At 32.8% G+C, this 15,434-nt stretch overlaps 1 protein-coding gene across 1 annotated transcript; it reads left to right on the top strand.

Annotated features, from left to right (window-relative positions):
* Nucleotides 1-927: 927 nt before the first annotated feature.
* LOC110023766 (cysteine-rich repeat secretory protein 3-like) lies at nucleotides 928-3,622 on the top strand. Its single transcript, XM_020723333.1, has 3 exons — nucleotides 928-1,828; nucleotides 2,462-2,569; nucleotides 3,186-3,622. The coding sequence occupies exons 1-3, from the start codon at nucleotides 1,015-1,017 to the stop codon at nucleotides 3,191-3,193; spliced, it is 930 nt and encodes a 309-aa protein (XP_020578992.1). The 5' UTR covers nucleotides 928-1,014; the 3' UTR covers nucleotides 3,194-3,622.
* The last annotated feature ends 11,812 nt before the right edge of the window (nucleotides 3,623-15,434 follow it).

Genomic DNA, 15,434 nt, shown 5'->3' with positions numbered 1-15,434 from the left:
TAGTTGTACAATAAAGTTGGGCAATGTTGTGGCTCGCAGTGATCATCTATATCAAATGTTAAATTGAACTCTAGAGTTCTTCAAAACTCTAATATCCTCCCAAGCTCATGTATAACACCCTTCTATATAGAGCATGTGAATTATTTATAGTTTTTTGTACTAATATTTTGATAAATCTTTCTTAAATCTTAAAATACCACATCAAACAAAACATATTAATTATTGCAATAATAAATTATATTCTCAGAAAATAAGCCCCTTATTAACTTTGAAATTAAGCGACATTGAGCTCATGTTTTCTCTTATTTTGAGGCTTAATCAGCTTATGCAAAATTTAAAAATTATTTGACCCATATAATTAATGTTTAAAAAAATTTTAATCATAATTAAAATATTTGATTTGTACTTATTTAAGCTTACAACATATCATTTTTTAGGACTCTTGGATTCATCTTGCAAGAGACTATAAATTTATTGAAAATAAAAGTTAAATAATCATGAATTTAATTTTTAAAATACTTCCCTAGAAATTGCATCAAAGTTTATATTTACTAAGAATAATTTTTTAATGACATATGATCATAATCTTCTTCTACTAAAGACATCATTTCACACCAATCATAATTTTAAAATAAATTTAAAAAGAAAAAGAAAAAGTTCCTTAAAAAGGTAAATCCACCATCCCTTGGCCCCATTTCTAAGTTAGTGGCTTACCTTAAAAGAAAGCTTTAAAAAGCCATGATCAACCACACCTATAATAATAATAATTATTATTTATTTATTATTTTCACTTATATAATAAATCATATTTATAAATATAATTATTTTAATTCATTTAAATGTGAATAATTACAACCATTACGACCGTTGCTAATTAAAAAAAATTCAAAAAATAAAAAAATTGAGGACAACTAATTGAAAAGAGTTAAAGAGAGAGTAGGCATGGAGAAGCACAGCTAGTTAGAGAGAGAAAGGCTGAAGCAAAGAGGCGGTAGGGAGAGAGAAAAACCCTAGATGGGCATTCCAAAGCCCTGCTCTCTCTCAATTTCAGCCCCACAACCGATTCTCATATTCCCGACGACGATTCTCCTGACTCTACTCTCCCTCCTCGCCGGCACCTCCGCCGCCACCATCTACGATCTCATCTACAAGGGCTGCGCCAACCAGCAGTTCCCCGGCGGCGGGGTCGGCGGAGCTCAGCAGACCCTCTCGTCACTCTCCTCCACCATCATCTCCCAATCCGCTTCCTCCAAGTTCTACAAAACCACAACCTCCTCCTCCTCCAGCCAACCCATATTCGGCCTCTTTCAATGCCGCGGCGATCTCAGCTCCTCCGACTGTGCAGCTTGCGTCGCGAAGGCAGTTCAGATGTGGAGCTCTCTGTGCGGCGCCACGGTGGCCACGCGCATCCAGCTCGCCGGCTGCTACGCGCTCTACGAGATATCTGGATTTCCGCAGGTATCGGGAACGCAGATGCTTTACAAGACCTGCGGTTCGGGTGGTGGCGGAGGGGTAGGGTTTGAGGAGAAGAGAGACACTGCTCTCTCGAGCTTGGAGAACGGGGTGACCGGCGGAGGAGGATTCTTCGCGACCAGTTACCAATCGGTTTATGCCATGGCGCAGTGTGAGGGAGATCTGTCTTCAGCTGACTGTGGTGAGTGTGTTCAGCAAGCTGTACAGAAGTCACAAGTCGAATGCGGAGGGGCTAGCTCCGGCCAGGTTTATCTTGATAAATGCTACATTAGCTATAGTTACTATCCAAATGGAGTTCCTCGCGGCGGCGGCGGCGGGAGTGGGGGGGGGGAAGTGGGGGTGGCGATGGAGGTAGGTAGGCATGCATGGTGATTTTGGGTTGACTTTGTAAGCGAATTTTGTTTGGATCTTTAATATGGATCTTCATTTTTTGAATCTAGCTGTGCTTTTTACCTACTTCTGAAGGTTTCAAGTTTGGTTGTGAAATTAAAATTTTGATTGTTCTGAATAATTTGTGCAAATGTCATAATTTGGATTTTCTGCAGCTCATCTTGGTTGCTTGGTTGGCAGCTTAGGCTTCGAACTAAGAGCTCTCTGATTCGAAGCCTTATGTATGCTGTGTATATGAGCTTATGATCAAATTTGCTTAAAAAATCCCATAAAAAATCTGAATGTTCTTCGGTTTTAAGTTCTGGTATTTGCTTCTTGGTTTCCTCAATTGTTTAGTGTGGATTAAAACAAAAAACAACATTTTTTTCACTGTTTCTTTCCAGTTAAATTCTTCTAATTCTTATATGGTTTGATTTCTTATAGTTCTTTAATTATTCACAAATTAGGAAAGGAGAAGCTCTTAGGCTTATCTAAATCTTTTTAAAAATAGAAAATTTATTGATTCTAGTGAACTGCAGACAAATTATTAAATTTACACTGTTTTCTTCCACCATGGAAATCTGAAGCTTTCTCTTTCTTCTGGTCGCTGTTGAATCAGGTCAGCAAACAGGGAAGACGGTGGCCATTGTAGTGGGAGGGGCTGCAGCTCTGGGATTTCTGGTCATCTGCCTCCTATTTGCCAGAAATCTAATGAAAAAGAAAGATGGTGAGCATTTATTTAAACACTAAGCTTATGCTCAGATAGAGATACTTCTGTTTATACCCATTGATGTCGCTGTTACCAGATTATTAATTATAGATTATTAATTATTAAAAGTGTGATTTGTTTTTGTATTAATTAATGCCTTACTATTCATATAAACAATAACAAGGTAGGTGCCACATCAATTTCTTCTATTTGAGGTGATGTAATTTTTTATAAATAAACAAAGAAGTTTGAATTCCTCAGATCATATGCCCTATACTTTTGATTATGTTTGCAAATAAAATATTTCTACAAGATCTAATTATATTCAGGCGAGCTTAAAAATTTCATTTTGAAAAAGACTTTCACTTAAAAATAGGATATTTGAGTCAAACTAAGATGATTTCATGGAATCATTATGTCTGGATGAAATAATTTCTCTCTTTCTATATTTAAACAAAAACTATATTTTTGGAAATGTGATGAAGGAGTTGGTGAAGAGATATGATGTGTTAGGTAATATTTTATTGATTAAAATAAAATTTCAAGTTTATTTTTTTGTTTCATGTTAATGATTTTATAGTAATTTAATTAAAACTTTTAGTTTTAAGGCTTTCTGATTCGTGGTTATCTGCAGATTTTTGAAGCTCTTGGTCTTGGTGCTGACAGGTTGGGGAAAAACCACAATTTGAAAGGAGAATGAATGTTTTTTGTGGGAGACAGAGGTGAGTTTTTGGTCTTTTCTTTAAGCCATGTGGAGTTTGTCTACCCACCATCAGAATTGGGTCCAAGTGGGAGTGAGGGGGAGGGAGGGAGGGTAAGTAGAGAAAATTATATTTTGTTCTCTCTCCAGTTTGGGCTCACTGTTGAAGATTCTCTATGTTTCATATAAATTTTCTCTCTTTTCAATGAGATGAAAATGAACAAATCTGAAATATTGATGGAATTTTTTTGGGATTAAAGAGGGTTTTCTTGTGATAATTAGCTTATGTGTGATGAACATTCATATTGTGGTCAGTGTTAAACCAAACCAGCTTTGCTATTTCACCAACATATTTTGAGGTTATTTTTTGGGGGGAAATGGTTAATGTCTTATATTGGTTGTCTCCCTCTTTCTTTAATTTTTTCTATTCCTTACAATCTCTTCTTATGTCTTTCTTCTTTTCTTTCCTTTCCTTTTTTGACTGTATGATATTGACTTCATGCTTAGTGTGATGTGGATTAGATGTATTAGATGCCATGAATGATGCACTAGGCATGGTAGTACATCAAGTGTGTGCACTTCTATTTTATTATGCTCAATAATGTTATCATTCTAGATGAGGAGAGGCAAGGCTGGGCTTCTTTTTTTCTCAGTTCTTTTTTCAATGCCAATGAAGTTAAGTTAATGGTAGAAAGGTGGTTGGAGAGGGAGATAATAAGATGGGAAAATAAACATGATGTGGCGGCTACGGCGACGGCTAGGGGTGTAAACAAGTCGAACTCAAGTGAGCCCGGGCTTAGCTTGTTAAAAAATATCACTATTTGTGGTCAGCTCGTTTATATTTCCAACGCAAAAAATTTGCCTGTGTTTTTAGCTTAGCGAGCCGAACACGTGTTGCTCGCGAACAAAAGGCCGTTTTGACAAATCTAGCATGCATGCAATTGTTAAGGGTGTAAACGAGCCTAGCTTGAGTGAGTCCAGACTCGGCTTGTTAAAAAAATATCATTGCTCGGGTTCGATTCGTTTATATATCGAGCTCAAAAAATTTGTTCGTGTTTGACTCACTTGCTTATCGAGACGAACACGTAAAAAAATATCATTGCTCGGGTTCGATTCGTTTATGTATCGAGCTCAAAAAATTTGTTCATGTTTTGACTCACTTGCTTATCGAGACGAACACAAGTTGTTCACAAAGAATAAGCTATTTTGACAACCTTAATCATATAGCCGTAGGATATTAAGGGTAGAGCGAGATTTAAATCTCATTATTTACATCAAAATATTTATTTAAATAGAATTTAATATTTTATATTCTATTTTTATTTAGTAATTTTAATTGATTATAAATTTTTATAACCTTGTAGCCAATTAAATTATTTAAAACAAATACACATTAATAATAGATACATATATAATTATTTCAAGCTAAAACTAGCCGAACACAAATGACAATTTTTTCCTATTATTTAAAACAAATACACATTAATAATAGATACACATATAATTATTTCAAGCCAAAATTAGCCGAACACAAATGACAAAATTTTTTCCTTGGCTTGTTTATATTTCGAACGCAAAAAAATTGTTCTTGTTCGACTCATTTGCTTAGCTGATGAATCAAATACGAGCTATTTATCTAGCTAAACACGAGCTGTTTGTGAATAGTGAGCCGTTTTGATAGCCCCAACAAGACGGTGATAAGAAAAGTAGTGGTTGGACAGTGGGGGTATAGTTGAGTCAAGTTGATTCGACGAGCTTGTTTTATTTCTTTGTCTCTTGAGATGGCTCATTTCAAAATATTAATATAAAATACACTTAAAATATATTTGAATTCAAATATATAAATATAAAGTTATTAAAAATGTTTAAAAATGATATTTCCTTGATTTTCTTAATTATTTTTGTTCTAATAATAATATTATTTTTATTATTGTCATTTTAGCATATCATCTTGGTGAATTGAAATTATGTTCTCTTTTTACATAGTGGATGAGCAAGCAAGAGAGCTGATTTGTTATCCTCTAATAACTCACATATACACACAATGCTTTTATGCCAACCTAAAGGATGAGGGTTAAATGATGCCTCTTTTATGGTTATAAATATTTAAGGTAACTTTTTATAATTACATTTATAAATAAAATATTAATCAGTAAAAATTTAAAAAATTATGAAATCTTCAAATTTAAAGGTAGTGATCCAATTTGATCGTGAACTTTATACAACCCACAAAACTTAGAAAAGAGATTCATCAACACGTATTGTATGCAAAAACATGGTGGGATTTTTATTTTAGATAATTATTTTTAGTTAAAGAAACACTCAAGTTTCATTAATGATGATGCTTCCTTGAATCTCTTTGATCATTAGCTCTCTAACTCCATGAATTTATATTTAAAAAACTAGCACTCTTTCTATTTGGCCAAGTTTTCATGATTTCATTAGAAACTCTAGATGAACATGATTCCTTTGTCCTACTGCATCATTTTTTTATATCGACAAAAAAAGAGTCATTATTTAAGAAAAAGGAAAGGTTAAATTTTTACATAATGGTAGCTCTAAATATAATTTATGGTGATAATATAAATTTTTATTTATATCGACAAAAAAAGAGTCATTATTTAAGAAAAGGAAAGGTTAAATTTTTACATAATGGTGGCTCTCATATATAATTTGTGGTGATAATATCAATTTTTACAATAAACAACTTGCATCATTTCTGTTTTTTAATAATCTTCTTAAATATAGTCTCCAAACGATCAAGTGCTTTTTGAGACATTTATGAGTTTCTGCAGAAAGCACGTTAATATGAAAAACTAATTGAGGGGAAGGAGTATGAAGATTTACAACAGTAAGATATACTAACTCTCCAAAAAATAGGAGAAGATTTTTGGCAAGTAAAATTCTTAGGACACCAACATATTAAGGATAAAAGAAGATACCAAATAACCAAGATTGCATTCATTGTTTCAACCAACTCTCATTGCCACTTGAAGTGTGTTCATTTTCTCATATTTTTTTTTAATTTTGAATATGTTTCAACTTTAATCTCTAGAGTATCTCTTCTTGATGTACCTCTCCCTACCATGAGCAATTTTTTGTTTTATTTTCTTAAGATTAGCTTGACTCAATGGGAGGCTTCTTTTCTTTATACCCTTGACAACATAGGGATACTCTATAGCATATTCTATGGAAGATGTAGATTATAACAGCGAAAGATTTTAAAATTTATTAACGGAATGTGTGATTTGTTTTTCTGTCTTCTCCTCTTCTCTATTTATTATTTAGTAACCTTTAGGAATAAAAAATTTTAAGCTTCATATTTTGAGAATCCCTAATGCATACTTTATCCTATAGACAAGACAAGTCAACTGCATAACCTTAGTTCATAAGGTCAACCAAATAAAGTTGTCAATATTGTTGCAAGCTAGCACGATCATATATGAGGAGCTTCTCATTACATTAATTATTAAGAGGCTATTTGGTTTGTTGCATTATATGTGTAATGCTTTCATTTTCGGTGTCTGGTTGAATAATAATAAAAAAAACAATGTAATGATATATTTGAAGCTCACTCTTTAGCTTAATTTTCATATTTAAAATATAATCAATTTAGCTTATTTTTAAATACATTGCACAATCAATCACCATATTAACTTGTTGCTGCCCCACCACTGATCGGGATTTCAACAATAGCTTATTACTTGTTCCCTGTTGCCCGACATGCTTCCTATTGCCCATCATCACCATTTTCGATCTATCATAGTAACGTTAGGATTCACTCTTTTTTGTTTCTTTCATTTTTGTACTCTTACAAAAAAAATATTGCTCAAAATTCAGAAAGATCATTATTATTATTATTTTTTAGATTTTTCCCTCATTGCCCTTCGCCTTAACACTATAAGCAGACTCACATTTTTTTTGTAGACTCATTATATGGGGTAAAAACTATGTTGTAAGAACTCAATCATCGAAGGCTTCAAGGTTTGCAGCAAGGCTCTGGTCCTTATTAAAAAAAATGACAACCACCATCATCAAATACACTAAACTTGGAGGCAATTGAAGCTTACAATTACTACGATGAGGTTCTAGTCAACCCTTAAATAAGTCATTGACTATACTCATTGAATGGATAAATTTAGAGGTCAACAAAGCTTATAATTTCTATGGTGAAAATTCAATATTCCTATAAAAAAAACATCTATTATCCTCTGAGGTCAAACCAAATATGAAGGCAATCAAAACTTGCATTCTCAGTGATGGTGATCTAGTCTTTCTTTGAGAAATATGTATACTATTCATATCTAATGAAGTAGACTTAGAGGTGATCAAGACTTGTAATTTTTACAATATACCTCAGGTCTTTTCTTGAGAAATGTGCTAACTTTTCTTTTAAGGTAAATCAAATTTGGAGATGAGATTTGTTGTCTTTCTTTGAGGGTCCAAAATTTTTTGTAGTTAGATGATTTTACTTAAATTTTGAAAAAATGATAGCAGGGTGGTAGGCAATATGATGATTAATCATTAATTATGTGTTAGGAATCACTACAAAAATTTGTTCCTACAAAAATTTACAAAGCTAGTTAAGTACTCTAGTTCCATTTAAAGATTATGATTAAGCTTTTCACTTTATGAAAGTGGTAGTGATTATTTTCTTCTTAAGAATGACCATTTGCTTATGCATGCTTCCCTCATGGATTTTTTTATGCTAGATTCCATCATTTTGCTTTTTTAGAGAATTTCTATTTTTTACTACTTTGGTACATGGATCTTGACATTATGATGTATGAGAAATTTTTATCGCCTAATGAGTCAAAAAAAAAACTTTAAAATTTTTTATGGTTGAAGAAGACGTCATTGGCCATTTCCATGAATTTTTTTTTCAAAGACAATTTTCTAATTGCAGACTTAAGAATTTATTGTGGCTTGTATGTCAGATTTAATAACTTAAACATTTTTATGGAAGCTTCTACTCAATATGCTTCAAAAACAATTTAAAATTTTGCTTGACTTAATTGTTTCTAGAAATATTTTTGAATTAACGTATGTCTGTGAATTTTTGTTATGTGTTGATATCATAAATATTTTTGTTTGATATATTAAATGGATGAATTTTCTCATGCCACTCTTACATGTTTGTGAAGATAGAATAAGAGTAAGGATTGTATATTAAAATTAGAAGTGATGACTTTGATGACCTCATACATGAACTGTTAGACTAAGCTGATGATTGGACCAACCTAAAGAGGCTGATTAAATCTAATTGGAAGTTGGCTTTAGGTCTAGACTTAAATTTTTAAAGCCCACAAAATGTTTAATGCAAAAAATAATATTCCTCTAGAAGCTAAAGCTAATAGAAAAATTGATAGTTGCATATGACATGAGGAGATACTTAAGTTTGACATTGCTTGATCAAAGTGACGATCCAAAAATATCAACATCCATAAGGATATTCTCCTATAGCTTTTAGAAAAATATTTAAATAGCCCACATCAAATTGGAGTCATTATCAAAAAATTCTTAGCCAAGCCTTAAAGTAAGTCCATTGTAGATATATTGATTCTATTTTATATTTCTTTGTGGATATGAAATAAAAAATTTTCCTTATTCAACATACACATGCCTGCCCTTTTTTTGTTAATATATAAGTATAATTAAAGCATTATCATGAGATTAACTAGGTGCATTGATGCTATAATTTTAAACAAGCTCCTTGTCCATATTGAGGAGTCATTCATTATTCTTTTTAAAATATTTTTCTTCCTTGGAATATCTGTGTGGGATGTCCCCACAAATCATAATATATGATAAAAAATGTTAAGAGAAATCTTTTAATGATAATTGACATATTAATTTTGTTTTGGTTCCAATGTGAGCCAGTGAGAAAATATCAAAGTAAGTCCATGAAGGAAGTTTACCAATCCAAAGTTGTTTATTGAGTTTTACTTAAAAATATTAACTTGTGGAAATAATATCAAGAGAAATCCTATTAAACATTTTTGACATATTTAGGTTGGTTTTTCTTGGCATTACTTGAAGACTACTCTGCAGTTAGGCTATTATATATATATATATATATATATATATATATATATATATATATTTGTGAGGTCATGACTTTAACATTGCCTAAGAAGTAAAAGTCTAATTTGAGGATGTATATAGAGATTGAAATTCACTTAAAATATTTATCATAATTGTGGAAAGCCTTAAAAATATTGATAGAAAAGTTGTTTGGGTTGTGTAGAAAAGATATGAATGAATAGACTTTTTTTATTACAATCATGCTATCGATGCTAATAAGAATATTATTTCAAGACTATAATTAGGACAGTCGTGACATATTTTCTATGGATTTATTGTGATAATAGGTGATTGAATTATTATTATTATTATTGTTATTATTAATGTATTTATTATTATTATTATTATTATTATTATTATTACAATATATATTTTTTTAATTTTGTTATTGTTGTCAAAGTTGCCCCTTCACCACCTCTTTTTTCTTCTTTTGAAAATGATAATTCAATGAATGACAATTAGATTATTTACAATTATGCCTAAGATATTAGTTTGAATGACATTTCAAAGTTATAATGAAGGTTCTCCCAGCATAAACTCATTATTACATAAGTTATCAACACTACTGTATGTAAGGAGACTCATGATGACATGATAAGATATTATTATATTGGCTTCACATGAAAATTTATAACACATACAAATAAAAAATTTTATTTAAAACATCACTAATTTAATGTGGAAAAATATGAAATGGAAAAAAGCATTGAGTCTGGCCCAATTACAATAATTTCATTAGTATATTTCATATGTTACAAATGATGACCTTCCCCATAAATAAGGAAGGTCGTAGTTTAATGTAAAATGAAAAAAAATTAGAGAATCTTAAAGTCATTGAAATCATCTTTAAGATATTATATTATTGCCTATTTGTTCATTTTCATTTAAGAATAGAAGAAAAGGAATTAAGAAGTTTAGTATAATGGTGGTGTTGATAGCACACATTAGCTTTATAGAAGCACATGTTGGTTTTATTTACGACTACATATGGCAAAGCCAAAGAGCATTAGTTTTGAAGCTAACAACATGTATCAATATTGTCAGTGATCACGTGTATCAATGTTGATGAATATTAGCACCAGTATTAATGGAGTGCATCAATATTTTAGGTGATGCCTTACATTAACACTATTGGTGATAATGGGTGATGAGGCCGATAGGCCTTACATTGGAGTTGATGACATGCAATACCTTATAAATAATGACATATGCAAATACTAATGATGATGGAAGGCTATAAAATTGGTGAACATCAACATTAGTGTTGATGACATGTATCAATCTCTTAGAAAATGGTGTGTGACGACACAGTCGTATAAATAATGACATATGCAAATACTAATGATGATGTAAGGCTATAAAATTGGTGAACATCAACATTATTGTCAATCTCTTAGAAAATGGTGTGTGACGACACAGTCGATGACAAAAGGCTATGAGGTTGGAGGGTAGTGATATTGGTATTGATAGCATGTATCAATTTTATAAGTAAAGACATATATGAATATCATGTATTGATCTTATAGGTGATGGCATGCATCAATGACGTGCATCAATCTTATGGACGATAATGTGTGATACAACTGACAATCGTTGGTGTTTAGAAGATCATAGTGGTTGATAGATCTTAGTTGGGTGATGATGGTTGGGAGACTAGAAAATGGCAATGGTTGTCAATTAATCATAATCGGGTGATGGTAGTTAGGTTACGACAGTCGTGTGATGATGGACTAGTGATCTTGGTTGGGCGACAACGGTTTGTTGGTTATGGACGAGCACCAGGTGTTAGACAATCATAGGCAAGTGATGAAGCTCAAATGATTATAATTGGATCATAGAGGTCGAGCGGCCATAGACATATGATGAAATTTAGGAGAGAACATTCACGTTATTGTAGTTTGACAGTGGTGGTCAAGCAATCGTACTGGGGTAAGAGTAGAAATCAACCTTGAACAAGCAATAAAGGTCGAAAGACAATATTTGGACGACAATAATTTGGCTATTTGACTTAGGCGGCCAAAGTTAAGCTATAGTGATCAACCGATCATTGTTATAAGATGATCATTAGGCAAATGTAGTAGGGCAATGATGTTTGAGAGATAAAATTATGGAAATCATAGTTGTCTGATAGTGATCAGATAATTTTAGTCAAATGATTGTGGCTAAGCAAATGTAATCAAGTATAGGTGACAATTTTGGTGATAATGTTAGATTATATGTACCTAATAAAGGTGGGTTCAATGGTGGAGGACGGGCTGTGGTTGTTTAATCACAATGATCGAACGGTGGTAATCTGATGGTGGTGTTGACAATCTAAAAATAGTTGATAGACAATAACGATCATATGATGACAAACAAGTTGTAGCAATCTTACGGCGATTGATTGGCGATGGTGGTTTGTTTATGATGGACGATAGTGGAGCTGGTCGGGCAGAAGCGGTCCAACAATGATAAATTGGAGGCAACTATTTGGCGATGTTGGTTGGACGATAGTAGTCTAATTAAGGTAGTTTGATGATGATTGTTCGACGGTCATGATCAAGTAAAGAACAAGGTTCCTTCAAGCCTCTAAGCCTTACAATCTTTAGTCCTAACCGACTCCCTCGTCCATATAGAGAGTCGAATATTATTTACTCCCTTATTTATTTTGGGGGTGATATCATTTAAATACTGTCAATATCAAGAGTACTCTATCAAACAACTCAGAGGAGTTCATTTGATCATAATATATTATTTTAAAATATTAGAGACTTAATGTTATAATAATTAAGTGGTTTCATGCTTATTTGATTCCTTCAAATTAAGTCACTTGATTTAATTATAATCATGCCAAATTATAAAATTATTTGATCCTTCAATTAACAGCTCAAAACTTGTTAAAAAAGACTACAAACATAGCACACATTTCTTAAAATATGATATTTACATTTATAACACTTTGATTTCATAAGTATTATGTATGTAAATAAGTTTAGATGTTAGATATGTAAATACATAAAAATTTAATGATATGTATGTATATATAAATTAGAGTATTTTTGGTTGACTCTTTTGCAAAATTTGACCTTAATGACAAAATTCTAATTTGATTCCCCTCAAAGAATTTCTCATTTCAGTCTCCAAAATTAAAATAATTACAAATTTCAGAATTATGGTTCTTGCAGTGGAAGCATGCACGGGCTTTTACTAGGACTGTCAAAAGAGCTCGTTGTTCGTACCAATTCGTGTTCGGCTCGTTAAGTAGCTCGTGTTCGGCTCGTTCGTTAAGTAAATGAGCCAAACACAAACAAATTTTTAAAGCTCGAATTATAAACGAGCCGAACACGAACAACTCTTTGTCGAATAAAAAAAATTATATAATTATTTATATAATAATATATTATACATATTTGTATCTAACTTTAAAGCGTAAAACCTGAGCCAAATATATGCAAAAGAAGACACATAACTACATTACCACACGAGCTGAGCCTAAACTCGCTCGAGCTTGACAACCCGAGCTTTTACATTTTGTTTGTAATCTTTTTGCACTTGAATTTTTTAAAATGTTTCTTTTCAAATTTGTCCCATCCATGCAGAAAATTACAGTTAAAAAACCCTTTCTTTTTTGACCTTTCTTATTTTTACAGTTTTTCTGCTGCCATTTTATCGTATTATGTGAGGACAGGTCTGGCAAGAATCTACTGGATGCCATATATATAATGTAAGTATTTTAATTTTACATAAATACCGCATAAGTTGTTTGCATTTATTTTTAAATATAAAAAAAAATTTAAAAATTAAATATGTAAATGAATAAAAATTGTATGTCATTTTTTAGGGAATAACACACATGTTTAAATTGACCTATTCGAGCGTGTTAATGAAATCTTCTGCTTGACGACCATAACATGTGAGAAAAGATGTTGAACAGAGTCTCTTTGGGATTGATTAAGCATAGAATGAGGTGTCAACAAATATTTTGTGTTTCTTGAGACTGTGATATAGGTCAAAATAGACCATACTTTTTCTTAGAAATACAAGAATGATGTTCGCAAGTTACTAGTTATTGCTTTTGAATTTATTATCCTTTAGTTGGGGTATTTTTCACATGAGACTATAAAACAACAAATCTATCAAACCTTGAAGAGAAAAGCTTTTTGATCCTGCCAAGGAACACCAGTATGATAGAGGGCGTTGAGGAAGTGCTCTTTTTGATGAAAGTTGCCCCCAACCAGAACGACCTTCCAAGATTACAGAGATGGTTACCCCCCCTCCCCCCACAGACTAGAAGTAATTTCCACAGGCATTTTTATCTTAATTAGATGCGGGTAGACTATCTCACCACAATCGTGTCTGAGAAGTTAACGTAAACAACCTTTCAAGATTGCAACAAAGTTTGCTCCCACATTAAGAAATGCAAAGAAAAAAATCTTTAAGAGGTTAAATAAGAAGTTCTCGCTAGTTGGATGATATATATTATTGAGAAATGCAGACTTGGCTTGGTGTCTCATACTTCAGAACTGTGGCGAACAAGACTTCATTTCCTATAAATGGCACAAAACTGATTTGTGTTAAAAGATTCATAGTTATAGAGTGATTATTTAACGTCTTAGTGTTGCATTAGCACATACATCAAAAGTTTTTTTCTTGGAAAACCCTAGAAAGGAAAAAAAATCACGAGGCGTAGCTTATTTGAAGTAATCCACCATATAATTATGAGTACATAGGCCACTCCTCTTCTGAGCTGGGAAAGATAAAATTACAAAGTTAATGTAAAAGGGTATCTCATAATTAAGAGTCTTAGTGGGCCGCAAAGACCATAGTCGATTGTCATGGAAGCAGTAAATCATCTTGAATGTTGTAGATGACATCTGTAGCACCAGCTTGTCATAAATGTCGTAGTTGAAATTCATAGTAGTATTTGTTCATGTAGGTTGAATTTGGGAGATGCATGAGCAATAATAATAGTCATAGCCTGCTGTGGCTGGAGATAGGAGCTAGATGAGCTGTGATAACGTTCATATGCTATAGAGGCCAAAGTTGGGAGGAGCTGAATGACTTGTGATAATGTTCATAGTCAACAGAGGCTAGAATTGAGAACTGCATGATCAATGATAATGTATGTAGTCCATAAAGGTAGGGGGGGTGGGGGGAGTTGCATGAGTTGTGATAACATCTGTACGCCATAGAGCCAAGAGTTGGGAGATGCATAAGCCGTGATAACATCCGTAGGCAGCAATGACCAGAGTTTCGAACTGCATAAGTCGTGATAACATTTGTAGGTTGCAATGGCCATAGTTAGGAGTTACATGAGTTGTGGATATAGTAGACTGTAATTGGTTGCGTGGGCCATAGTGATAAGCTACGATAAGTGTGCTTGGGAGTACGAGAAAGTCATCGTACCCTGAATGCGGTAGTTAAAAAACAGTTATTATGGGGTCCATTATTACATCGTCATTGAGAGGCAGCTTTGCATCGTAAGTGGGGCACTTCGTTGCACAATATTCAGGATACATTGTTACACAATATTCAAGGTGCATTGTTACATCAATTTTTTATGTATTATTACACCATTTTATGAGTGCATTGCTACAATGTACGTGAGATACATGTTGTATCATCTTTGAGGTGTTGTTACATCATCTTTGAGGTATATTATTACACCATCTTTGAGGTGAGTCGCTCTGTATGATGTTTCAAAACTCTGTAGGGCTAGTTGTTACCATGCATGGTGCTTCATTACTCTACAACGTACGTCAATAATTTTTTAGGGACTTAATTGCAAATAATAGAGTGCGGTCGACGGTGGTCAATGAAAAATGACTAGTGGTGATTAACGGTGGTCGACGAATATAGGAACATGTTGCACCTTTAATGTAGAACATTGGACCTGAACTCCTTCTCCTTAGAGCTCTGGTCTTCCTTTATTGCATAGTCTAGGTCCTCCTCTCCTTTTCATGAAGAGAGTAGGGCTCTATTTATAGAGTCTGGGAGAGATCTCTCTGCGAATAATGAAGGAATCCATACCACTTTATCAGATGAACTAGAGAGATTCCCTCGATCATGCAGTATTTTGTGGACATATGAGTGTCTTAAATATCTCAAAATTGAGTGATA

The sequence above is a fragment of the Phalaenopsis equestris genome, unplaced genomic scaffold (assembly GCF_001263595.1).
Source record: "Phalaenopsis equestris unplaced genomic scaffold, ASM126359v1 Scaffold000229, whole genome shotgun sequence".
Classification (NCBI taxonomy): Eukaryota; Viridiplantae; Streptophyta; class Magnoliopsida; order Asparagales; family Orchidaceae; genus Phalaenopsis; species Phalaenopsis equestris.
The sequence above is the reverse complement of the archived record's forward strand: the minus strand, read 5'-3'. Positions and strand labels throughout refer to the sequence as shown.

Excerpts from the sequence above, each read along its gene's own strand:
- LOC110023766 (XM_020723333.1), top strand. The coding sequence starts at position 1,015 with ATGGGCATTCCAAAGCCCTGCTCTCTCTCAATTTCAGCCCCACAACCG. Across the intron at positions 1,829-2,461 it reads GGGGGTGGCGATGGAGGTAG|GTCAGCAAACAGGGAAGACG; the intron begins GTAGGCATGCAT and ends CTGTTGAATCAG.